Source organism: Phodopus roborovskii, unplaced genomic scaffold (genome assembly GCF_943737965.1).
Source record: "Phodopus roborovskii unplaced genomic scaffold, PHOROB, whole genome shotgun sequence".
In the NCBI taxonomy this organism is placed as follows: Eukaryota; Metazoa; Chordata; class Mammalia; order Rodentia; family Cricetidae; genus Phodopus; species Phodopus roborovskii.
This window is the reverse complement of record NW_026126480.1, coordinates 27432909-27459515: the sequence shown is the minus strand read 5'-3', so window position 1 is coordinate 27459515 and position 26607 is coordinate 27432909. Positions and strand designations below refer to the sequence as shown.

The window sequence follows — 26607 nt, the reverse complement described above, 5'->3', positions numbered from 1 at the left end:
GCCGGCAGCGCTGACCCGGGCACCGCCTCCGCCCACCCCTTCACGGTCCTTATCCCCTCCCCCCCGCCTCCCGCGCTTGGGCCCTGGCGTCGCCAGCCCCGCCTGCTCCGGGGTCGCCGCAGTCCCCGCGGCTCGCCCAGGACTTCCTGGCCAGGCGCCCCAGCTTTATTGCAACCCGGGAGCGCCCCAAGGTGTGGGTGTGGGTGCTTGTTCACCAGAAGCTGAAGCCGGGGACCTCGGGGCATCCCGGTTCTGCGCTCCAGGGAGGCGGCCCCGCAAGGCTGGGCAAGGACGGGGCGGCCGGTGGAGGGGCGGGCACCGCTCATCAGTCAGGCCAGTCACGTCTGGGGCCACCCGGCCGCCCACTGGTGTCTTGCCGGCTGGCTGTGCCACCTCGCCGTGCTGGCGAGGGCAAAGGGGCTGTGGCGACGCCATGCCCGGGCCGGAGTGAGTGAGTGCGGGCGAAGATGGCGTACATCCAGGTAGGACTGTGGCTGGGGGCACAACCGCCAGGGGATAGTGGGGACCGCGCCCCCTCCGCCGGGAGCGCGCAACGCGGGAGTGCGCACCAGCCGGCTCCCACAAACTTACTGGAGGAAAAAAAAAACCCCACAAATCCCACAAAAAAAAAAAAAAAAAAAAAAAAAAAAAACCGGGTGCCCCAGAGCAGGCACCTGTGCATGTCCTCGAGCTAGGGCAGAGGACCTCTGATCTGATATGGAGGACCCTGAGTGGGACCTGCATCCTCGCGCTCGCCTCCCTGGAAGGGGAGATCGTGGGGGTGACTTTGAACGCCCCCACCCCCGTCCCCCTGGCTCGCCCCAGGGGAGGGGCTGGAGGAGGGCGGCCCGGGGCGCGCCAGCCACCCGGCCCGCCAGCGCCCGTTGCCGTGGTGACGGCTCGGGCTAATTGGCCGGTGGAGCCAGCTGGAGGCAGCTGTTCAGACCTGGAGGGACAAGGACGTCGTTCGCCCCGGCACTGGGTGCAGAGGGGTGGGGACATCCAGGGGCCAGAGCACTCTGATGAGGGCTGTGGAGACGGTTACTTCTGTCCATTGAGATCTGAGAAGTGCAGGACCCCCATTCCCCCATCCCTCTCATAGAGTGCCCCCAAGACTCCCAGACGGAATTTCCAAGTAACCCCCACCCCGCCCTCGACACACACAGCTTTGGAGGGGGCTGGTGGGAATGAACTGTTCTGCTTGGCAAAGAAACCCGTTTCTTTTTACAAATTGAGAAGTGATGACAGGTCGTCGCCAAGGTCACGAGGTCAGACCCTCAAACAGATCCTCCAAGGAGCTGCGGGGTTCTAGGACTGCCTGCTATTAGCCTGAGAGGAAGGGAGCAGAGTGGCTCCCAGGTCCAGGAACTCATCTTTCATCTCCCAGCCTCAGCTGGGGGGGGGGAGGGGGGACGACGACTGCAGACCACCTAGGGCTCCTCTGCTCCCTTGTCCCCTGCTCCTCAGGTGGTCTGCTACCTGGTGGAACCTAACCCTCTTCTCTGGCTTTGATCCCCAGGAATGGTTTGCAAAATTTTCATGGATTGCCTAGGTCCTGGTTTCAAGTTCAATGAAGGTCACACTTACTGTATATCTACTGTGTCTTGGAAGTTGTAGGGATACTATTCAATAGTTACTCAACGACACCAGGATGACAATTAAGGAATAGCATAGAGGACATAGGTCACAGTCCCTGCCCCTCTGATGCCCAAGGGAGTGAGCAGAGAACAGTGAAACAAGTTTTTATGGTTCTTCATCGAATTAATACATTTTCTTTTTCTGAGACAGGCGCTTACTGCATAGCCAGGCTAGCCTTGTGATTCTCTTGCCTCTGTCTTCTGAGTGCTGGAATTACAGTGGTAGGTCACTGCTCAGCTACCTAAACCATATTTCAGCCCAGAGAAGTTAAGTCACTTGCCAAGGTCACGCAGCTATTTAGCAGTCACGGTGGGATCTGAACTGTAAGCTAAGACAGGGATGTCTAAGTCGTGCATCTCAATGGTTCTGGCTTCCCTCTTAGAAGCAGTCTTTGAACTTCTGCAGAACACAGAGAGTAATATTTTCCTTCTGCCACAACCTTTCAATTGGGAAAACAGTACTAAAGCAAGCACAGAGGGAGGTCAGAGAGTGGGCATGGCTATGAACCCACAAAGCTTTGTTTTGGTCAGTGAGTTTCAGAGACTTTCTGAAAGTCAGGAAATAGTCATCTGTGATGTTTCACGGCCATTTAGAAATACACAAGTCCACTGGGCTGTAGTTGCTCAAGCTTTTATTCTCAGCTCTCCAGAGGCAGAGGCAGGTGGATCTCTATGAGTTTCAGGACAGCCTGGTCTACAGAGCTAGTTCCAGGACAGCCAGGGACACACAGAGAAACCCTGTCTTGAAAAACCAAAAGAACAAACAAATCAGGAATCCTTTGCTGAAGGACTGGGTAGTGGCCTACCATGGGGCTGAGAGCCCAGAGTCTGCCGACCTCTGTGTGGGATACCTGGGGTTTTCTCTTTATGCTTCCTGGCTGGAATCAGTTCTCCACTGGTATCAGAAGAGTGAGCCCAGGGGACCTCAGGGCCTCTTTCCCATCCCTTTGTCCCTGTCTTGGGTTGCTCCTGGGCCACCATCTCTTACCTGAGCTTTGAGAGGCTGTGCACCCTCTGGCAGCTTTCTCCTCACCATGGCTGTATAAATGGCCAGGTGGGTCTCTTTGGACCACCTGTGCCCCGAGAACACACCTGTAAATTGCTAGAATGCCACAGGTGCTTGGAAAGCATTGTTTTACATTAAACTTTTCACTTTGTGGTGACTGGGGGAACCCGGAGGACTGGGGAGGACTGCACAGGGCATGAGGGACAGTAAGAGAACAGCTCTGGGAGTTGGCTCTCTCCTCCCACCATGTGGGTCCCCCTGGGATTTAACCCAGGTCACTGGGTTTGATGGAAAGCACCTTTACCCACGGAGCCATCTCAGCAGTCCTCGGGTGTGTGTTTGGCTTTCTTTCCCTTCCCTCCTTCCTTCCTTCCCTCCTTCCTTCCTTATTCCTTCCTTCTTTTCCCTTCCTTCCTCTCTCTCTCTCTCTTTCTTGACAAGGTCTAAAATGTCCAAGCTGCCCTCCCCTTACCACCTCCCTTTCTCAGCCTCCTGAGGCCAGGATGATGGGCCTATGCTCAGCTTATAGCAACCACCTTCAAGCCATTTCTCATGCCAGCCCCACGAGGGCGCAGTTTTTATGGCTTAAATTTGCCAGGGTGGTTCTTGGTGTCCAGGAGGTATCACCTTGTCTCAGAATCCATGGAGAAGGTATGTTTGTTTGGAGGTTGGGAGCCACACAGTGTTTCGATATTACAAAATCATCAAAAGAAGTGATCCAGGCCCAGAACCCACCTCCCTCCCAGCTTACAGGGCCAATGGTCTGTGACCATTAGCACTCTGTGCTTGGCTGAGTTTGGGTTTTGGAGGGATCTGTGATGAACACCTTTACATGTTTCCCCACCAGCCGACCAGTGGCACTTCATGAGCTTGAGTTGTAGTTAATAGTCTCACCACCTATGCTGCTATTAATTAATGATTTTTTTCTAGAATTGGACTCTCTTGGCTTGAGTTCAAGTCCTCGGCTCCCATGTGAAAGCTGAGGGTAGTGGTGTGGTACACTGGTGCTAGGGAGGTGGAGACAGGAGAATTCCTGTGACTCACTGGCCAACCAGCCTGGAGTTGAGTTCCCTGTGTTAAAATAAGGAAGACGCTGACCTCTGTCCTCCACAGATACATGCCGGCACGTGCATACATGTGTGCAAGCACTCAGAGGAAAATGTACACATGCTGCACACACACATGTGCACACACACATATATACAGTGGGGTAAAAAAAAAAACTCTCTTTTTTATTTTAACTTATGAAAAAAGTCAAGTCGAGAATGATAGTACACACCTATAATCCCAGAACTTGGGAGGGAGGATGTGGGAGAGGACGAAGCCTTCCAGGTTAGCCTAGCGCACAGTTAAACCCTGCATGAGGACAGCCAGCAAGCCACCAAGCACACAAAAGGTCTGTAAAGGAAACTGTGTCACCTGTGAGCAAAGGTAGCCAAGATCACATGACAGACGCAGAAGGTGCTGGAAAAATAAACACAAGGGAAATGCTATAGTATTCAATCTGAGCAGGACTGGGCTATCCCCAGCCTTAGAGGACTCATCTTATTTTGTTTACAGGAAAGAGCAAGAGTAAAAAGATGTTAACGTCTGGGAACAAACCCTGCTGGCTCCCTATTCACCCCAAAGCCCTAGGTTTGGGCTGCACCTCCCTTCCAGTCTAGGAGCTGCCCTAATCTGGTCAGCAGGATTTGATACCTGCCTGGTGGGTTAACTTGATCATGTTTTTGGTTTAGTTTTGAATCAAAAAATCCTGGGGCTGTAAAGAAGGCTCAGCTGGCAAAGTTGCTTGTCACGGAATCTGATGACCTGAATTTGATCCTTGGAACCAGGTGGAGGAAGGAGAGGATGGACTCCTGAGAGTTGTCCTCTGACCACCACAAAGTGCCCTGGATGGTTGTGACTGCACACACACAGAGATATGAGAATGCACACACAAACTAAAGAAATGCAATATATTAAAAAAAAAATTAAGGAGATCCTGGACCCACAGAGGAACATCTCTCTGGAAGAAGAGGAGGGAGTCTAGGGCTTGGGGACTGATGAGAAGAGGGTGGGGTGGGGTAGAACCATACCAGGGAGGGAGGACCAGCTCCTGGCTTCCTTCCAGCCCTTCTCCCATTTGTGGGTGGTCAAAGAATGCTCTCCACCAGCAGGATTGGAGCAGAATTGGAAGGTAGGGCCCTGGCAGGGGCGGGGGAGTCAGCCTATCAGTTTAGCTAATCAGGCCCTCTTGGGTTGGCTTCTGGCTATTTCAGTCTGGGAAGGTTTGCGAGTCCCCTGAAGTGTGGCTGCGTGTTGAGTAGCTTGACGATCTGTCTACCCGCTCTGATTCATAACAGCACACGGTGCACATCCAATGGAAAAGCTCACATTTCCCGTTTATTCGCTGTTAGTTAACCAAGAGCCTCCCAGCAGCCCTGCAAACATAGCCATACCTTGGTAGTAAAGTCAGCTCCCTCCCCAGAATGGTGAGTGCAAAGATGCAGGGTGCTGCTTTCTGTTGTTTTTGTCTTGCTGTTCTTTGAGTTGCTGGAATATTGCTAAACTGGTCTCTCTCTCTCTCTCTCTCTCTCTCTCTCTCTCTCTCTCTCTCTCTCTCCCTCCCTCCCTCTCCCCTTTCTGCCCCTCACCCTGGCTTCACCGTGGCTCTCTAAAAGGGCAGTTGGAACCACTGAACGAGGTGGGTTAATTCAATCATCTGTTTGGCCTGGATTCTAATCAAATGCTTGCCTTTCCGTTTGGAGTCTGGTGTGGGGCTGGGGCATGATTGAGTACTGAGTCACAGGGTACAGTTTCTGTTCTTTCCTAACATAGGGGAGACCCTGGCAAAAGGGACATCCCTGGACAGCATGTGTCCCAACTCAGTCGGACTCCCCCAGTTTAGTTGCATGTCCCTGGGGCTGTTTTCCTGAAGCATGTTTGTTGGTTTTTTTGGTTTTGTTTTTGTTTTTTTTTTTTCCTTTTGCCAGGAGAGAACCCTATGCATTGTGTGTTTGAGAACATATTGTCTGGCCCTCTCCATGTTGTAATAACCACCCACCTGTCAAGAAAGGCACACACATAAACTACAAAGGCAAACACCTGCAAGTGTTTTGCTTGCTCCGAATGGCTACAGCCACTTCTGTTTGCCATTCCATGCCCACGGTGCATAAATAGGAAAGGAAAAAAAAATTTTTTTTTCTCCTACTGGCAACTCTGCTCTAGGGTGCCTATTTGTCATGGGTGGGGCACATCCCAGATGGACTGCTTATAATTTGGGGTGTTGTCTCTGCTCTCCCTCTTCCTCACCCTCCTCCTCCCTCCTCCCCTCAATGGCCTCAGGGATTTCTTTCTAGAATCTCTGATGTGCTGCTGTGTGGATGGACTTGTCGACACTGCTGTCAGAGGTGCTATGAGTCCAACTGCTGCCAATCCAGGGAAGATGAAGTGGAGATCTTGGGACCTTTCCCTGCCCAGACTCCTCCATGGCTGTGAGTAACCCACTTGGAAATTCACCTCCCAGCATCCTCTCCACTGGAGGGCTGGCAGAGGGTGGGGTGAAATAGGCTGAGTTACCATGGACATAGCCAAGAAGGGCTTCTCTGTGCCCCCTCATTTGTGGGCCAGCTGGTAGCACCAGCTGGCAGTGAGGCTCCCGTTCAGCCACGCTCACACTGAGCTTCTGAGATGCTAGTCGGGTGATGCTAATCTTGTGGACACTTTAAGTAGCCTAAGTATCCAAGCAGAAAAAGATCTTGGTTCTTTGTGAAGAACTTTTTGAAGGCAATAGCCTTCAAAGGAGGGCCAGTGTCTGAGTGTCCCCTCAGACAGCATGACAGACAGTCCTAATGCCCAGCCCCAGGCTTTCCCTGAGTAGATGCTCAGTGAATCTTAGCTTCTAGCACCTTTTGGATGATGCCTTTCAGTTGACCTGAACAAGGTCCATATCCCTAGAGCCACGGGGAGGGATGCTCAGCCCACCCTGCCTCCAATGCTGATGGTACTCACTCTGGCATCTTCCGGTTTATTTCTAATCCACTCCCCTCCTGCGCCCTTATACACCATCTCCATCTGCCAGTCGCTTGGATATTTTGGGAAGGCAGTTTTGAAGCTTGGCTACATGTCTGATCCACCTCTCTGTGGCTGGGAGAGGGATGTGGTCAGAGACTTGGGGAGGAGCCAGGAGACCTGGGCTGGGAAAGACCTAGAAATAATCAACAACAACTGTTGGGGACTCTGGGAGGGAGGTCCAGAAAGGAGATGGTGCTGGGTACAAACGGAACCCAGAGGTAGCACTAGAACTGTCTCAGCTGAATCTTGGGCTGCAATCCTAGAAGCCCCTGGAGCCCCATCTTTCCTTGGGGTGGGAGGTCATGCTATGCATGCTTTTATTTTTTCTTCTTAGAAGCAAATTTCAGATGTTTCCAGAACACAAAGGCTTCATGTCAGCCTATGTGAGTTTAAACTAAGTTTCTACTATAGCTTTCTAGCTCTTTAACTCTGGGAAAGTTGCTTGACTTCTATGAGTCTTGGTTTCCGATCTGTGAAATGAGATGATAAAAGCCAGGGATCGGTGGCACACACCTTTATTCCTGGCACTCAGGAGACAGAGGCAGGCAGAGCTCTGTGAGTCTGAGGGCAGTCTGGTCTACAGAGTGAGTTCCAGGACAGCCAGGGCTACACAGAGAAATCCTGTCTTGGGAAAAAAAAATAAGGAGGTGGGGTGATTAAAAAAAATAGTGCTTACTAAACATGTTTGTTGAATTTGTGTTTAGAAGAGTACTTGAGACTTTGTTGATGATCAAAAATAGTATATCATTTATTTATTGATGCAAGATCTCACTTGCCTCATGGCAAGTGATAGGCCTGGAACTCTCTTTAGAGACTGTCTCAAAAACAAACAACTGTGAATGTGATAACTTCAGAAGGTGTTTAGCCCAGGAGCAAGAGGTCCCTAAGCATTCTTTTTGCCATCATTGGGTACCAAAAGAAACTTTTCATTCATCTCAAGGACATGATTTCCAGTAGGTGGTCACAGAGCTGAGATGTAAGGGACAGTCCCATTACATAGGGTTCTTGCAGCAGAGTGGCTGAAACCATTTGGATCCTAAAAGCCACATGTTTCTGTCACTCAAAAGAGAAGCTGACTGGGCAGTGGTGGCCCATGCCTTTAGTCCCAGCACTTGGGAGGCAGAGGCAGGGGGATCTCTGTGAATTGGAGGTCAGCCTGGTCTACAGGGTGAGTTTCAGGTCAGGCTCCAAAGCTACACAGAGAAACCCTGTCTCAACCCCCCTGCTCCCAAAAAGTTAATGGCCAGTTACAATATGACACCCATATTCCTAGTCCTAAAGATGGAGGAGGAGGAGCATGAGTCCCAGACCAACCTGGGTAATGCTCTGTCTTGGGAACTCAAGGGCTAGGGAATGGAGCTCCACATTTGCAGCAAGTGTGAGGCTCAAACTGGAAACAAAACAGAAGGGAAAATACATCCAATATACACACACATGCATGTGCATATATGTGTGAGTGTGTACATATATATAGTTTCAAAAGTCTGTTGGTCACCTGACTAGCCTACAGAAAGAAACTGACCCCTGAAAATGCATTTATCCAGTCATCATTGCAGAGAAGTGGGGCTCAGTTTTCTTGGCAGTCTGTAACATGAAAAATACATGACCCAGAGACAGATATTGGGGTGCAAGCAAAGATCGGGGAAGCAAAGCAGTCAGCCACTAGCTCTCACCTCTAGCTCAGGCTGAATGGGCTGATCCTATCTCCACGAGCTTGCAGCAAGCTCAGACTGTAACCTCTTCTCAGGGTGGCTGGAGAACAAATGCCTCTCTGAGGCCTTGCTTCTATCTTATATACTTCCCTAATGTTGGGATTAGAGTTGTGAGCTATAATTCTCTTTTAGACTGATTTACTCTTGTGTAGATCTGGGTGGCCTTGGACTCAAAGACTAGTTTATTTCTTAATCCTGAGTCCTAGGATTAAAGGTGTATACCACCACCTCCTAGCTTCTGGCTGCTGGGATTAAAGGTTTGTATCACCACTGCCTGATCTCTATAGCTTGAGGCTGACTTTGCTTTTCTGAATCCTCAGTCAAGCATTAATAAATCATAAATAATATATCACTACAGCAGTCCCTCCTTGATCTTTGGTGTATGGTGTGTATGCACATGCCTACAATTTGTGAGCACACAAGGAGGCCATGTGTCAATCCCAAGTCTTCGCCTTGCACCTCAAGACAAGTCCTCTTGCTATTCTCCACTGAATACACCAGGCTAACTGGCCTGTGACCTTCTGGGGACTTTTCTGTCTCTGCCTCTTATCTTGGAGTAGGAGTACTGACTTTCATGAAGATCTGAACTCAGGTCCTTAGTAACATGTGACAAGGGTTAGTCACTGAACAACCTTCCCAGCCCAGTGGTTATTTCTTTGAGTGCATTCTGTATATGGGACACTGTCATCTTCCTGAGGTTAGATGGGCTCTTGTGAATAGGTTTGAGGACTTTTCAATTTTGTCTAGGACAGAGGGCAGGGGTAGGAGTCAGGTTGCCTTCCCCACCCCCACCGAATCATACCTTCATATCTTGCATACCATATGTGACAACCTAGCCTAGAGTCTCATGGAAAATCCAGGGATGATAGCTTCAGGCATGTCTGGATCCAGGGGCTCACATGGTTTCTCCGTTTTTTGTTTTTTTGTTTTGTTTTGTTTTGTTTCTATTGAATTGGCTTCATTCTTAGGCTCACTTACACCTTGCTGCTGTGCTCGACTCACATTCTATCAACTTCATAGCAAAAGAAAAATTGGAAGACAGAAAACGGCACTGGCCCAGCATTCACCCTGTGCCAGGCATGTGTACCTACCACTTTCAGGCAGAGAAAATAGCTCCAGGTTGCCTATCCACCAGGAGCTAGGGGAAGGCTTGTTCCTGTCTGAAGCACATTCATTTCTTAAAGAGCTGGAGAGTAAATAGTTCAGCCTCCAGGGCCTGTGACCCTGAGGTAACTGGTAACCTCATCATAGCATTTGATGACTATCACAGACAGAGGAGAAGTGAGGGTCATGGTTGTTAGGAAGTCAGGCGGGGGTATGACTCTAGCTCACAGACCCTTGGGGCAGATGCTCCAAGTATTGTAACCAGAGAGGAAGGAGGAGGTAGCAGGTGGACTCTGCCCCACTGATGGGTTGTGGTCATGGGAAAGGAGCCTCAAGTTCAGCCTGTTTAGGGCTTAGAGTGCCAGGTTAAAGATTTGGATTCTCTTCTTCATGCAGCAGCTGTCACCTCCTCCCAAGTTTGCCAGTTACAGTCAGGTACAGGCCCAGCCACTCATCCCCAGACTGCTAGAGATTCCCTGTTGCAGGTGCATAGCCTCATTGTAACACTGAGTTGGGAAACAGTTTTGTTTTGAAAACTGGCTTTCTGTGCAAAAAAAAAAAAAAAAGAGGATTCTTTTTGGAGAAAGAGGTTCATACTGTGGGCAGACAAAAACAGAGACAGGGACTGGAATGTTCCTTCTGAGGCCAGCGCACTTCAGAACTCCAAGCAGTGTCATTTATGTTATGGCATTGTGCACTGCACCATCTGGAGTTAGACAATCTGTGATGTAAACAGCTGTGCGTGACCTTTCTGCCTTCCAGGATGAGCCAGGCTGCCTCAGACCCCAAGCAGACCCTCATTCATTTTTGGCATCTGACACAATGCAAAGTAGAACAGAAATCTGTAAGAGGGAAAGCAGGTTCAATCATTCAGAAAGCGTATCTGCAGCTTGCCTTTGCTCCAGATTTATTTACCAAGTGGGCAGTTGCATGTTATCAAACAGACAGGAAGTAGAAATGTCAAGTGCTCGGTCTGTGCAATGCCGTTCCTATCATGACATCTGAGGCCTGTCTCCATACAGCGGTGTGTGGTGGATGAACCGGCCTCTGCCTATTCTGTGTGAGCCTCTGAGGACACAGCCCTCATTATCATGGGCATTAATGTTACATGGACAGGTGAAGATCTTGGTGACTGCACTATCTACATGGCTCTGTTGTAGTAGTGCCAGGAGGACCCTTATAGGAGAATGAATGCCAAGTTGAGTCTGTGCAACATGCCTATATGGAGTACCTACTTTATGTATGGCTCTCATGGGTTGCCCTGGGGATGCCCAGCTGTGGCAGGGAGTGTGTGCCTGGACTGAAGCCTAGCTGGGATCCCCTGGGGTTCCACCATTCATCAACAGGCGAATCAGCTCCCATCACGAGCTTGCATTTCCCATCAGCAAGGGAGGGATTTATAACAGCTGGCTGCAGGATGGCTAAGGGAATGGCCTAAGATAGTGTTTGTGGGCATTTCCCTGCCCCCTCTGATCAGTGAGTACACCTCAATGTTTCTGATCCCCGTTCATTCTGGGATGTAAAAGACAAGCCAGTGGATCAGCCCTGAAAATGAGTGTGGAGCACTAAAGAGAAAGAAAACTATATATGGAGGGATAGGAGGGGTCACAAGGACAGGGTTTTGGTCCTTGGAGGAAGGGCCACTGAAGCAAACACTTGAGTGGTTAAAAGAACAACAACAAAAAATCTTGGCAAGAAAAGAGCTTGTGGGGGCATCTTAGGCAGGGGTCACAGGGAGGCCCAGGGTACCTGAGGGGACACAGAGGTGAGGCAGTCCTTGTGCTCATGGGCACTTGTGTTTGAGTGGCTCCAGAGGGTGGTGACATTTAAGCTGACCATTGAAGGTGTGTGGGTCTCATTAAAGGAGGTGGCTGTCACAGTGCAGCTTGGCAGCTGGGCAGCAGGGCCATAGGCAGGCAGGGGTCCAGGAGCCATGGCCTTTCCATCCAGAGGCTGCTGTTCTGCTTTAAGGAAGTGTTGTCCAACTTTGATCCTGTCCCCTCTCCCCATGCACCTGCCCCCACACGGTTCATCTGCTGCCCATACACAGACAGCAGGTACCCAGCCCCCCTTTCCAACCAGTTTTGCCCTGGCTGTTGCCGTTCATCACTCTGTTTTCAAGTCAGCTTCATCTCACCCGTCAGGTGTCGCCATAGATCCTCTAGAATTCAAAGCTTGCTTTTTTTTTTTTTTTTTTTTTTGGTTTAAAGACATGTTTGTTTCCTTGTAGGATTAAATGTCAAGTTGAGGAGAGCCATTATGGCTCAGAGTGCACTGTCCACAATACCACCCCCACACACCCCATCTCTTTGCAGGCTCCCTGCTCTGTCTTCCCTGCCCCAGAACCCATGCCCAGCTTGAGTACTAGTGAAACCTTGTTTTGTTACTTGTTTGAGACAAGGTCTTTCTTGGTAGACTGACCTCAAACCCAGGATTATTCTGCCTCAGCCTCCTGAGTGCCGGGATTACAGGTGCATACCATACCCAGCTTGCAGGGTGGGGGTGGGGGTGGGGGTGGATCTTAAAGCCACCTCTGTTATAATAACAGCTAGAGCACACCAAGTACACAACTATGTCACTGCTGTATCACTAGATGCTTACTAACTCATTCTGAGAGTGTAGCAGCCAGCGAAGGTGGCCTTATGGTTATTCCCATTTTATACATGCGGAAATGGAGGAACAGAGAGGGGAAGGGAATCACCCAGGGTCACCTAGCTGTGGTTCCAACTGAAAGTATCTGTCTATCCATTATCTACCTACCTACCTACCTGTTATCTATCATTTATCTATCATTGATCAGCTCTCATCTCCTTCACCATCTGTCCCCCTGAGTCTTGCCCAAGCCTCCCCCAGTTTCTTAGCATTTCTCATCTTCATTAGCATCATGTTGAGTCATGGATGCTGCTAATTCGTAACTGCTTCTCCACCCCCAACTTCTGTTCTCAAGTCATTGATTCACAGGACCATTTTGTAGGCATCCACCCTTGAATGACATTGTGATGGCATATTTTTAAAGGATGTTAAATCAGTAACAGGGAGAGTATTGAAACAGAAGGACACATAGCCCCAAGAGCCACTTTCACAAGTTCAGGTACATCTAAACAGCCACACAGTTCCTTCCAGACCCAAGATTGATAGGTATCCAACTTCATCGCGACACAGTGGTGCCCCCATGTGGCAACAGTGTAGGTTTGCATGCTCTCCACCCAACACTGAAGCTGATATATATATAATTTCACAGTTTGTGCAAAAGGCAAGACTATATGTCCATCGTTCTAAGTGATGAAGTATGGGTCAGAGGCTGCATCATTACCGTGCATGCCCCAAGATACAAGTGTTCTACCACAGAGCGTTTGCTCATGATTTAGGAAAGGTGAACCATGGGAGAATGCAGAGAGCCTGTGGAGGCCCAGGTGGAACTCCGGTGGGGGTTGCCTCAGCAGCTACTGAAACCCCTTCTCCTCCTCTAGGATGGCCAGCCGGAGCAATGACAAGGATGGTGACTCGGTCCACACAGCCAGTGATGTCCCATTGACCCCAAGGACTAACTCCCCAGATGGGAGACGCTCGTCTTCAGACACATCCAAGTCCACCTACAGCCTGACTCGAAGAATCTCCAGTAAGTGCCTGGAGACAGTTGGGATGGGGGGGGCAGTCTCTTAGTACAGGGAAAAAAGCTAGCTGATGATGATGGCTTGTGTCAGAAATCCCAGCATTTGTGAGTCTGAAGCAAGAGAATCTAGGACAGCCTGGAGTAGATTGAGTTCCAGGACAGCCTGAGCTACAGCATAATATCCTGTCTCAAAACAGCAGTGCTTATTCTCGGGGTCATGGAAACAGGAAAAGAAATGTAAGGGCTTGAAATAGGGAAACCAAGGGGCTGTTTGTTGTGCCTATAGACACTGTCCATCTGTTTATAGGCTAATTGGGCTTTCACCCGGGCACACTGGCCCTTGGGTTCACCCTCAAAAGTGGGGAAGTGCTGCACCTCGGATGGGGAGGGTATACTTCCCTCTTGGTTCTTGCACTTGCAAGTGCAGGGCTCTGGAAGGCACTCCAGTTTATCCCTTCATCTATAAGGTAGATAATAATAATAATCATCTAATAATCCAGGGACTGTAAACATCAGGTGACCTAGGACATGTCATCCATTTAGAGTATTACCTGGCACTGAGCTGCTCTGATGATTGCAGTGGGATGCTCCTAGCCACCACCTTTCACAATAAATAAGAATACAATTATCTATCCATGCGCACACATTCTGCATCCCAACACTTGGAGCCTAAGGTGGAAGAATTGTGAATTCAAGACCAGCCCAAGTTACATAGTGAATCCCAGGCCATTGGGGGCTACTTAGCAAAATCCTGTCTCAAAGAGCCAAGAAAAAAGATTGTGTGTGTGTTTGTGTGTATACTTAACACAGACTTTCTTTTCATGTCTTTATTACCTAAACAATATAATGTAATAGCCATATTGTGGTGCTGGCCTATAAGCCTAGCTACTCAAGAGGCTGAAGCAGGGGGATTATGAGTTCAAAGTAGTCTGGTGATACCCTATCTTAAAATGAAAATTAAAGAGAGGCCCAGGCCTACAGCTCAGTGGTAGAGCCTTGCCTAGATGCATGAAGTCCTAGGCTGAATCCACCTCACTACAGGAAAAGGAAGAATGTAGAAAGTTTCATTCTGTTGCATTTATATTGTACTCAGCACTTTAATCTATTTGGAGACAGTGCAGGGGTACCCAGCCTTTTGATACTGGAATGCAATGTCATCTACAAGTGTATTGAACTACATTCATAGCTAGTCTGGGGTACATGTTGCCTGTGGGCTTCAGGTTGGACATGCATGGACATACATGGATGTGTAGTTTATATATTGTTCTTTTGCATTTATTTATTTGTGTGGGTGTGTATGTGCATGTGTGCATGTGTGAAGGTGCACACTATGGTACATATGTGGAGGTCAGAGGACAATTTTGGTTCTTTCTTTCCACCACATGGGTATTGAACTTAGGTCCCCAGACTTGGTAGCAAGTGCATTTTCCTACTGAACCATCTTGCCAGCCGCTACGTTGTTTCAAGTAAGGGCTTTGAGCATCTGAGGGCTTGGGTGTGTCAGAGGTCCTGAAATGGATTCCAAAGCTCATGGAACACCTGCACTTCCAGTGTGCACAGAAGAGTCCATTGAAGCAGAGGAGCCCGCATGGGCATCTGGGGAACTTTACTGATGTTACCAGGTGGCCGGTGGTGGTGATCATTGTTCTTGGTGGCTGTTTAGGTCTGGATTCCCGGCGCCCCAGCTCCCCACTCATTGACATCAAACCTATTGAGTTTGGGGTTCTCAGTGCCAAGAAGGAGCCCATCCAGCCATCGGTGCTGCGCCGGACCTACACCCCTGATGACTACTTCAGGAAGTTTGAGCCCAGACTTTACTCCCTTGATTCAAACCTTGATGATGTGGACTCGCTGACTGATGAGGAGATCATGTCCAAGTTCCAGCTGGGCATGCTGCACTTCAGCACACAGTATGACCTGCTGCACAACCACCTCACCGTAAGGGTGATTGAGGCCCGGGACCTGCCACCCCCCATCTCTCATGATGGCTCTCGCCAGGACATGGCCCACTCCAACCCCTATGTCAAGATCTGCCTCCTGCCTGACCAGAAGAACTCCAAGCAGACAGGAGTCAAACGCAAGACCCAGAAGCCTGTGTTTGAGGAACGCTACACCTTCGAGATCCCCTTCCTAGAAGCCCAGAGGAGGACCCTGCTGCTCACTGTGGTGGATTTTGACAAATTCTCCCGCCACTGTGTGATTGGGAAAGTGGCGGTGCCTCTGTGTGAGGTGGACTTGGTGAAGGGTGGCCACTGGTGGAAAGCTCTGATCCCCAGTTCTCAGGTAAGGCTTGAGTTTTGCTGTGTCACCTCCTGGGGATTCTTTCCTTCTTATGATTGTTATTTAACGTATTTTACTATTTAATTTTTTCTTTTGAAGCTGGTATGGTGATACAGTCCTGCAATGAGGATCAGAAGTTCAGGGTCACCCTTAGCTATGTAATGAATCTGAGGATAGCCTGGACTACTTGAGATCTGTGTCAAAAAAGCCAAAGAGAAAAAAAAATTATTTTATATTTAAGTTGTTTTTATTTTGGAATAGTTATACTCCCATGAAGTTTCAAAAACAGCATAGATTTTCAATTGTTCTCTTCTTCCCTGTCCCCAGAACAGTGTCTTACAGCCCAGAGAATATAGGATATAGCACAATAAGACACCATGAACTAGAGTAGACCAAGTTCAGATTCCACCCTGTGTGTGTGTGTGTGTGTGTGTGTGTGTGTGTGTTTGCGTGCATGGGCATGCATAGGCATGGCTGTGTGTGTATGTGGAGTGTGTGAGTGTGTGTCTGTGTGAGAAGGAGAGAGAGAGAGAGAAAGGGAGAGAGAGAATGTGTATGTACCCATATGTGCGTGCATGGGCATGCATGTGTGAGTGTGTGTGTGTGAGAGAGAGAGAATGTGTATGTACATGTATGTGTGTACATGGGCATGCATGTGTGAGTGTGTGTGCATATGCATTTGAGCGTGCACAGGCGCGTGCGTGTGTGTGTGTGTGTGTGTGTGTGTGCATGGGCATGCATGTGTATGTGTGTGTGTGTGTGTGAGAGAGAGAGAAATACAGAGAGAGAGAATGTGTGCATGTATAGTTCTGTGAAATCTTTTCACTCTTTGTGTATGGGGATGTATGTGGAGTATGTAAGGTATATGGATGTGCATTTGTGTGTGAAGGCCAGAGAAAGGTGTCATGTGTCCTGCTCTATCACACTTGGCCTTACTTCTTTGAGTCAGCGGCTCTCACTGAACCTAGAATAGACTGGAGGCCAGCAAGCTCCAGCAATCCTCCTGCCTCTGTCCCCACAGGGGCTGTGTGTATCCATATATGCATATCTATGCCTGTTTTCTTGGTGGGTTCTGGAATCCAAGCTCAGATCACCATGCTTATGAAGCAAGGACTCTCATGGGGCATCTCTTCCTCCGCAGTTCTGCAAAATCTTACCATATACACAGATTTATGGCACCACCACTCTAGAGATGCTTTTGCCACCAATGCTGAACAGTTTCATCAGGGTATAAAGATAAAAATCATTTTGACTTTTAGAAAGTGACTTGGAAGAAAACACAAAAAACAAAAATGGGGGCAGTGGGACCGATGATGCATGGCCATTCTCAGGCAAACTGTGTGGTGATCGCCTCCTTCCCCATGTCCAGCCGGAAGGGGGATGTGATTGGCTGCTGGGGAAGCCATTGTAAGGCCACAGGCTGAGCTGTGACTCCAAGAGGCTGTTGAGCACTGCTGAGTGCACCCTCTGTGGACAGAGAGCTGGCAGGGAAGGGGAAGGCAGAGCCGGGAAGAGGCATGCACTGCACAGGTGAGGACTGCAGGATGGCCCAGCACAAGGAGATACTGTCAGGGTAGTTGTAAATGAACATGCTTGGGGCATCTCAAAGCTGTGCAATCTTGATCAAGAATTCAGTGACTCACGGCTGCCTTCGGGGCGGCAGGTTGGTTGGTTTATGGTGAGTTATGTGCTAGGGATTGGACCAGCACTGTGCATGCTGAGTATACCCTCTCCTACTGAGCTAAGTCATATCCCAGCAGTATACAGGTTTCCAGCATGGGGACAGGACTGTCCTGTCATCTGTGTGATTGTGTTTGCCTTCCAAGATGAAGGTCTACCCCTTTCTTCATATGAATTCCCCATGAAGAAGGCCCTGAAGCACGGCTGGTCACATATCAGGGAAATATCACCAAATGGGAAAAGCAGGAGGGATTTGGAAAGTCAGGAAGGGTGTGTGATGGACAGGTCAACACAACAAGTCATTGTCTGATCTTCCAGGGACCTGGCAGTTTGTGGAAGGCACACACACAGGAGCCCAGTACTGTTCATCCACAGAACTGTTAAGTGAGCTTAATTCCATGGCAATTTTGGACTGTGGTCCTAGTTGATAAGAGACCTCTGACAAGTCAGGCAATGGTGGCACGCGCCTTTAATCCCAACACTCGGGAGGCAGAGGCAGGTAGATCTCTGTGAGTTCAAGGCCTGCCTGGTCTACAAAGTTACACAGAGAAACCCGTCTCAATAAAACAGAGAGAGAGAGAGAGAGAGAGAGAGAGAGAGAGAGAGAGAGAGAGAGAGAGAGAGAGAGTGAGTACTGACACCCTGTAAGAAGGAGGAGTGAAAATGGAGAGCCCGGAGAGAGCGGTATGCGGCAGCTGGCTCGGGGTAAGAAGACCACGTGGAAATACATAGATTAACACAAATGGGTTAATAATTAAGGCAGAGCTAGCCGATAAGAAACAAGTAACGGGGCCAACAGCATTGTATCAAATACAGAGTCTCTGTGTATTATTTGGGGCTGGCGCGGTGGCAGGACGATACCAGGCGACGGGCGGAAAAACCGTACTCGTTACAACACCCAGGGTGGGAGTTAGCATCTGGACACAAGCCTTGGTGCTGAAGCAGGGAGAACAAGAAGAGAGCAGGCAAGGCACAGGCAGGTCTCCCCTTACGCATCGCCACTATGTTGGGAACTTTCTGTGCCTTCTGTAATAGCTGATGACACTTGGCATTCAAAGAATTACCCTACCTCGGTCATTCAGAAGTTTGCAGTTGGGGGAGTGGGGAACATTCCATCTTGCCAAACCCAAACTCCATTCTTTTTTTCCAAACTCTATTTTTTTGTCCAAGACCCTGGAGATGCAGGGAATCTCTTTGGCACCCACACCCGTCACCTGCAGGTCTTGTTCAGCGCTTCCTTTCAGCGTGGTCCTCCTGTACAGTGCTGAAGTTTGCTTCCCCCTGTAACACAATAAATAAAAGACTCAGAGACAGGCACTGGGGTTCAAGCTTCAAGATGAAGATCAGGGAAGCAAAGCAGCCAAGTTACCAGAGGGCTCTTACCTCTAATAAGGCTGGGGCATTCCTAGTCTTCAATGTGGCTGGAGAATGAATGCCTGATACTGACCTCCCTGCCGTCTTATATACCCCCTAATGCTGGGATTAAAGGTAGGTGATCCCAGGCGCTGATCATCCTTGTGTGAGTTGTTTCTCTTTAGGACTGGGTCAATCTTGTGTAGATCTAGGTGGCATTGAACTCACAGACATATGTTTACCTCTTGATCCTGAATCCTAGGATTAAAGGTGTGTACCACCTCCTCCTAGCTTCTGGCTGCTGGAATTAAAGGTGTGTGCCTGGCTTCTTTAGCTTGTGGCTGACTTTGCTTTCTGAATCTTCAGGCAAGCGTTAATAAATCATAAATAATATATCACTACATCCTTCCCTCCTTTCCTTCCTTCCTCCTTCTTCACCTTCCTCCTTCCATTCTCTATTTCCCAATCACTTCTTCCTTCCCTCCCCATCCTTACCTCCTTCCTCTCATGAAGTGAACAGCCAAGGCCACCCTGCTGATGTCTGAACCCAGATGCAGAGGGCTTTTTGCTTTTAGCCATTCTTACTGAGGCTAGCCTTCTCACAGTTCCCCTGCTTCAGCCTTCTGAGTGCTAGTACTGCAGGCATGCATCGTCATGCCTGGATAGAATTACCTTTAATTTTTGGGGGGGTTAGTTTGGGAGGCAGCTCCGCTAGTGATGTGCTTGTTGTGCAAACACCAGGACCCACACTTAATGCCCATTTTAAAACCCAAGTTTAAGGCAGGTATCTGTAATCCCAGTGCTTGGGGGGCAAAGGCAGAAGGATCCCTGGACCTTGCTGGACAGCCAGTCCAGCTGAATTGGTGAGTTCTAGGTTCGGTGAGACCTTGCCTCAAAAAATAAGATGGAAAGTTATTGAGGAAGATACTGGATAATGATATTTGACCCACAAACATGCACACAATACATACATATACATGCACACAATACATACATGCACACACAGAGTACTCACATATACACACACAGGACTGTTCAGGGTTCACAGGAAAATCAAGCTGGAAATTTATAGGTTTCCCATCACTCCATTTCACCCCTGCCTACACACAGTCTCCCCATTACCAGCATCACTTACCATAGCAGTATGTCTGGTACCAGAGACAAATCCACATTAACACATCATTATTGCACTTTGGGGTACACTGTTAAGGAGTACATCCTATATATCTGGGTAAATGTCTAGTGACATATGTCCACTGTGATAGCAGCAGATAGAGTGGTGTCACCAGGGCTTGTTTTCAAGGCAAAAATAATTTGAGATGCTCGGCATTCTGTGCTGATTGGATCCAGTACCTGGAAACTGCCTGGAGTTACGGACGCCCCCAGCCTGCCTTCTGGACTGCTAAAAACAACCTGGTAAACAGAGACTCCTAACTGCCTTCTGTATTTTGAGACTCCTCACCAACTGCTACTGTCACTGTCCAGCCCTCAACCAGGCAAATGGCAATGTTTTAAACTTGCTCTGAGCTGCTGTCGGCCTTGTCCTTTAGAACCCTGGCAGGTGTGTGTGTTAAAACTGTTTCTGGCTCAGCTTCTGATAGGCAGCCCCGTAATGCTTCCGGAGACCACATCAGAGCAACAGGAACTAGAAGTTCCCATGTGCATGGGCCTTCTTGTGCCCCTCCTCCTTCAGTAAAAATCAATTTCACACTTGAGGGCTTATTAAATTTTTTAATTACATTCTTTATTTGCTTAATGTGTATCTACTATGGAGTGCTTGTGGAAGTCAGAGGACAACTTGTAGGAACTGTGTGTGGGGTCTGGGATCAAACGGAAGTCATCAGGGTCTGCAGCGAGCACTTTTACCTGCTGTTCTAGTTTGCTTTCTACTGCTGTGATAAAGGCCATGACCAGGACCTACTTGGGCAGGAAAGGGTTTATATGTAGTCACAGTCCATTGAAAATGGCCAAGGCAGGAGCCTGGAGGCAGGCACTGAGGCAGAAGCCATAGAGAAGTGCTGCTTACTATGGATTGCTCAGTCTGCTTTCTTATACAACTCAGGACCACCCACCCAGGAGTAGCATCATCCACAGAAGGCAGGGCCCTCCTCCATCAGTTAGCAATCAAGAAAATGCCCCACAGACTAGCCTTCAGGCATTCTGATGAAGACATTTTCTCAATTGAGATTACTCTTCCCTGGACAACTGTAACTCCAGTCAAGTTTACAAAAACCCAACCAGGACACCTGCTGGGCCATGTCACTGGCCCCAGCATGAGCTTTTGATCCCTGGTTATAGCATGAACTCAAGGAGGAACCAATGTGGGTAAACCTCCCTATTGCCTAAGTGAGAAGACTGCATCACGGAAAGGTTGAGTGATCAGTCTAAGGTCACACAGATTTTCATGGTAGAAATGAGACTAGAGTTAGGTTGCCTAGCTTCCAAGCAAGTCTTGCTACTATGCCAGCCATCTTTACAGCCTCAGAAAATATGGTCCCAGTGATGGCTAAGAGCATGGGCCCCATCACACAGGCCTGGGTTCAAGTTCTTTCTCTGCCATTACTAGAGGTATGTGCTCAGGGAGGTTACACTTCATCACTCAGCCTCAGTGTCTGTCCTGTCCGTCTCAGGAAGCTGGTACAATGTGATGGTCAAACTTTCCAGAGCCTCTATAGCAGTCTCCTCAGGAGCATCCACTATGAGCTGTTTGTTCCAAGTGGGTCTAGGGGACAGAGGTCTAGACTGAAAGTGACAGGACTCAGAGTGCTAAACTGTTCCCCACACTGGCACTTCCCTGGAGTGGCCTTCTGGGAATCCTAGTCACAACCTGGTGTCCAGGGCTGCACCAGAGCCTGGTTTCCTGCATTCTCTGGAACAGCAGTAGGAGTATGTGTCAGAGGCTGGTCTTCTTGGTGGGCAGGAACTAGAGAGACACAGGAAGGAAAGCCTGTTACAACACACACTCTCCAATGTTATGAGTAAGGGTTTTTTTTTTTTTTGTTTTGTTTTGTTTTTTGCCTGCCTGGACCCATAGCTGCGCTGGCCCCAAATAACATGCAGAGAGGCTGTATTTGATATAAAGCTGTTGGCCTGTTATTAGCTTTTTATTGGCTAGCTCTGTCTTAAATATTAACCCATTTGTATTAATCTAAGTATTTCCATGTGATCTTATCTTACCGGAGAGAGGGCTGGCATTTTTCTCCTTCCATCCTCCATCTTGAATCTCCTCTCTCCTTCTGGAATCCTCCTTGTCTCCTAGTCCCGCCTATCTTGCTTTCCTATTGGCCAACAGTGCTTTATTCATTAACCAAGAAACATATTTACAGAATAACATCTCCCATCATTTCCTCTTTTCTGTCTAAATGAAAAGAGAGGGTTTAACCTTAGCATAGCAAACTATATAACAGTTATGTTATCAAATAAGAACCATAGTTAACAATGTTTAGTCCATTAACATTTAGCAAGATTTAAAGAAAATGTTTTATCATCTATCCTATCTTTGTGAGTCTAAAGTCTTATATGTAACTTATCTTTAATCTTAACTAAGGAAAACTATAACCATAACTTGTCTTTAGCAAAACAGAATCCAATTGAGAAAAATGTTGCTATCAAGAAGCTTTGTTTTTTCTGTTCTTTTGTTTTTAAAATCATTTTTAAGCTTTTTTTAAAGTTTTAAGTGGAAGTTCTTATTAGCCATGTTGCAGACGCCATTATGTTATGTGTATGTTTTTCCTCGCCAGTCCTGGACCCATTATTGTGCCAGCCCCAATTAACATATAGAGATTCTGTATTTGATATAATTCTGTTGTCCAATTATTAGTTTCTTATTGGCTAGCTCTGTCTTAAATATTAACCCATTTCTATTAATCTAAGTACTTCCATGTGGTCTTATCTTACGGTGAGAGGGGCTGGCGTTCTTCTCTCCCTGTCCTCCATCTTGGATCTCCTCCCTATTACTTCCTCTTTCCTCTTTGTCCCCTAGTCCCGCCTATCTTGTTTTCCTATTGGCCAACAGTGCTTTACTCATTAACCAAAACGAGAAACATATTTATAGAATGACATCTCCCATCACTCCAAGAACACAAAGAGAGACCCATCTCCTCCACTGAGACTCCCCCTCCTAAATGTCTACAGCCTCCAAAAGCAACACTCGTAGCTGGGGACCAGGTGTGTAATACATGAACTCCAGGGTCGTTCCTATCCAGGCCTGAGCAGTGCCCCTCAGTGAGTAGAGCAAGGGGTCTGGTGATGTAGACATACTGAGGTTGGTGTGAGGCTCCAACTCACTCTTAGTGAGTTTTACAAGTTGGGAATGGCCTAAAAGGAGGGGTCTTTAGAATGCCATGAAGTTTGCCTGAGAGAGAGATTTGCTGAGCTGAGTGTTAGGCAGGGAACTAGAGGACATGGGTGAGGAGATGGCTGTGACGATGACGATGAATTTGATCTAGAGTGCAGGATGCTGAAGTTGATGGGGGGAGGTGCTCCTCTGTGATTTACAGTGGACTGAAGTTCAGATCCCTGAGTGATCTTGTCTGATCCAGAGACTTGAAACCACACCACTTTGGGCCTAAGATGGCGCCTCAGGAAGGGGGAAACTGCTCTCAAAGTGGCTGGAGAGCAAGAGAAGAAAATCCAAAGTCCTGCATTCTCCTTCAAGGACAAACCCTGAGGCATCCAAAGGCATCTAAGTAGGCTCTCTATTGTGAAGAGAGACCAAGGCAGCTCATAAAATAAAGCACTTAACTGGGATCTTGCTACAGTTTCAGAGAGTAAGTCAATGGCCATTATGGCAGGGAGCATGGCAGCAAGCAGGCAGACTTGGCACTAGAGCAGTAGGTAGGAGTTTACATCTGATTCACAACCATTAGGCAGAGAGAGCTAACTGGAATGGTGTAGGCTATTGAAATCTCAAAGCCCACCCCCAGTGACACCTCCTCCAATAAAGCTACACCTCCTAATCCTTCCTAAACAGTTTCACCAACTAGGGGCCAATCATTCAAACATGTGAGCATATGGGGATCATTCTCATTCAAACCACTGTAAGCACCTACTATGCATTTCCGTGGGCCTGACAGGGGGTCGTTTCTCTGAGTAGCTATGCAGTGCAGAACAGAACAAGGCTTTCTGTGCAAAAAAGGGAAGAAGGAAATGGAAATGGTACAAAAGGTTAAGGCCAATGCTCTTGATCCAGCCCCTCCCTTTGCATCTTCCAGTCAATTCCCTGGAAGATCCCCAAGGCCATCCTGGCTTGCACTGCTTTTGCTTGAGGGAGGACCATCTTTAATCATAAGGCTCTTTAATCATAAGGTTGCGGTGTGAATGATCTTGACTGTCAGTTTGACTGAACTGAAGAAGCCTGGAGATTAATAAGGCATACCCCTGGGTGTGTCTGCCCAGAAATTATTAGACCATGAATGTTCTGACCAAATGAATGGTTTAATCCTTTGGTGGAGTCTCAGAGACTCCAAGAGAATGTTGTGAAGTGGTGAAGCTGTGGAAAGTGGAGCCTGGTTGGAGGAGATGTGTCACTGGGACATGTCCTCAAGGCTCCTGTCTTCCCTGTCTCTGTACTGTTCCACTTTGCTTCCTGTCTGGCATGATGTGAGCAGAAACCTCTGAAACCATGAGCTGAAATAAATCCTCCTTTCCTTCAGTTGGGTACATCCAGTGTTTGGTACAGCAAAGCACGGTATAACAGAGCTGCCCCATCAGCTCTTCACTGAGATCACTGGGTAGATGGACACCAGGCAGGATGCCTAGCCTGGTTTTAGGTTGGGGCTGAGTTCTTACAATAAGACACTTGCTGGCTGCCTGGCTGGTACATAATGAATCTTACTCTCTTGTGATGGAGTGGATCTGAAGTGGGTTGGCTATGTTTGGACAGCCATTCAGTCTAAGACAGAAACTCTCAGACATGAGAATACTGACCTGCTCTTCAAACTTTCTTGGAAAACTGGGGGTCACACACAAAGCTATGAGGAAGCATTTCACTGGGTGACATTTACTGGGGGTCTACTGTATGCCATAAGTACTGGGAAGATGGAGACACTGCTTTGAATGAACTCATAGCTCTGAGGAGCAGAAATAAAAAAATAGAAGCTAGGGACTGTGGCTCAGTTGGTAAAGTGTATGCCTAAAATGGGTGAAGTCTTGGGTTATGTCCCTAGCACAACATAACTGGAAATGATGGAACATGTCTGTGTTTCTAGTACTCATGTGAGGGGTAGGTCTGTTGTAGGCTACCAGACCTATACCTACACTTCTTGCCTATAGTCTACACTATAGGCAGACTATACCTACATTTTCTGTAGGTGTGCCTCAGATTTAGAATGTAGTAAGGAATTATGTTGGTCTAGCGAAAGTTCAATAGCAAACTCTTTTCTAAGTTCCATTTCCTCACTAGCCCCAGGAAGCTGGCTAGGTTTTCAGTACCAGGGATGATTTCCCTCATGTTGAATGGGCCTTGAATCCAATTAGACAGCTGCTAGCTACTGGCGTGCGAGTGCCACTTACTCCACCTTTACTCATGTCTTGCCACGCTAGACTCGTTGTGGTTTATAGCTGCTGCAGTTGGTGGAGCTGCGTACTTGCCTCCCTGCCTCGGCAGCTTGGCGGCGCCTTCTGGAACCTTGGAAGCTGAGTTGTAGGAAAGAGTCTCTCAGATCAGATCGAGCGCTAGTCATCTGCGTCTTATGTCCTGTGTCTTCAGCAGCAGGGGCTTACCTTCAACCCCTCAACATTCAGAGGCAGCCAAGGGCTACATGGAAAATCTCTGTATATTTGGGGGAGGTCACTTGGATTACCCTGCATAACCCTTTGAAGAGTTGTACCCTACTTGTGTCTGATACTAGAGATCTTGTTAGACTATGGTTCTTGTGGGGAGCACTATCACCTCAAATATCTTAACCTCATTTTATATATAATTTAAATATATAAATACTTTAAATATATTTGTATATATGTGCTATATAATATGTATATGATATATATGTATGTACATGTGTATATATATATATACACACACATACATATGCACCTTAATGTATATATCTGTGCATACATATGCACTGTGTATAATTTTAGGTAAATATAAAATAATGTAATTCTGTGAGTCTTTATCAGACAACCTCAGAGTGATTTGTCCACCCTTCTTCTGTACTGAACTCCCTCCCCTCCCCCATTAGGCCATTTCTCAGGTGCTTGCGATGTGACCATCAGCTTCTCGATCCTGCTGCCAAGCCTTCCCTCCTGATACATTGTGTCTCTTGGAAAGTAAGCTGGAATAAACCCTTTCCCTCTGAAGTTGCTTTAGCCCCCAGGTATTTTATGACAGCAGTGTATAAAGTAACCAAGACATCATTGGACAAGAATGATGAAAAGCTTGCCAGTGGCAGCAAATCCAGTCCATTGTACTGTCACCCACATTGTGAGCAAGAAGAAGACAGTGGACTTAGAAGGAAAGTCAGAAGCCAATGGTTTTGAACAGAGGAAAGACAGTGTTCCTCCCCTGGGGGTTTGCTTTTGATGGTTTCATTTACCAGGGTCAAACATGGTCTAAAAATATAAATGGAGAATTCCAGAAATAGTAGGTTTTAAACAACTGGTGTTTGTTTCTTACTGTGCCTGATTTATAAGTTTAGCTTTACTGCAGGTAAACATGTATAGAGAAATTGTGGTGTGTATAGGCTTCACTATTACCTGTGATCTCAGGCACCCACTGAAAGTTGGATCATACCCCCTATACGTAAGTGATAAAGGGGGACAAATACAGATTAAATTGACACCTAACTAGATAGTTCTGTCCGCTAGTTTTCCTCTCACTGTGTTAAAATACAAAACTTAGGGAGAAGGTTTCTTTTGGCTGGCAGTTCAGATGTGTAGACTATCATGGCAGGGACAGTGTGGTGGCTGGAGCACCTTGATCCATGGTGGCAAATGCATGGGGCTGGTCACATCGTCACAGATGAGACCTTCAAGGCCTACCCCAGCAGACTGCTTCCACCATCTAGTCCCCATGTCCCAAAGGTTACATAGTCTTTCCAATCAGCACTGAGAACTGGGACCAGTATTTAAACACACAAGCCTGTAGGGGGTGTTTCAGATCTAAGTCATGACAACAGTCAGTCGGAAGAATGCAACAGTCATGTTAGATGTCAATGTGATCTTATG

General features: G+C 47.9%; 1 protein-coding gene across 9 annotated transcripts in view; it reads left to right on the top strand.

Annotated features, from left to right (window-relative positions):
* Positions 1-333: 333 nt before the first annotated feature.
* Syt17 (synaptotagmin 17) overlaps positions 334-26607 on the top strand; it is a 62468-nt gene continuing 36194 nt past the window's right edge. Inside the window, exons 1-5 of one of the 9 annotated variants that reach the window (XM_051192774.1) lie at positions 334-482; positions 5309-5326; positions 5968-6116; positions 12983-13131; positions 14789-15408. In XM_051192774.1, the coding sequence (XP_051048731.1) occupies positions 468-482; positions 5309-5326; positions 5968-6116; positions 12983-13131; positions 14789-15408 (951 nt within the window). In that variant the 5' untranslated portion in view covers positions 334-467. Of the gene's footprint in view, positions 483-3147; positions 3295-4800; positions 5115-5303; positions 5327-5967; positions 6117-7060; positions 7080-12982; positions 13132-14788; positions 15409-26607 lie in introns of those variants that run through there. The other 8 variants (XM_051192781.1, XM_051192778.1, XM_051192780.1 and 5 more) reach the window with 8 other exon arrangements.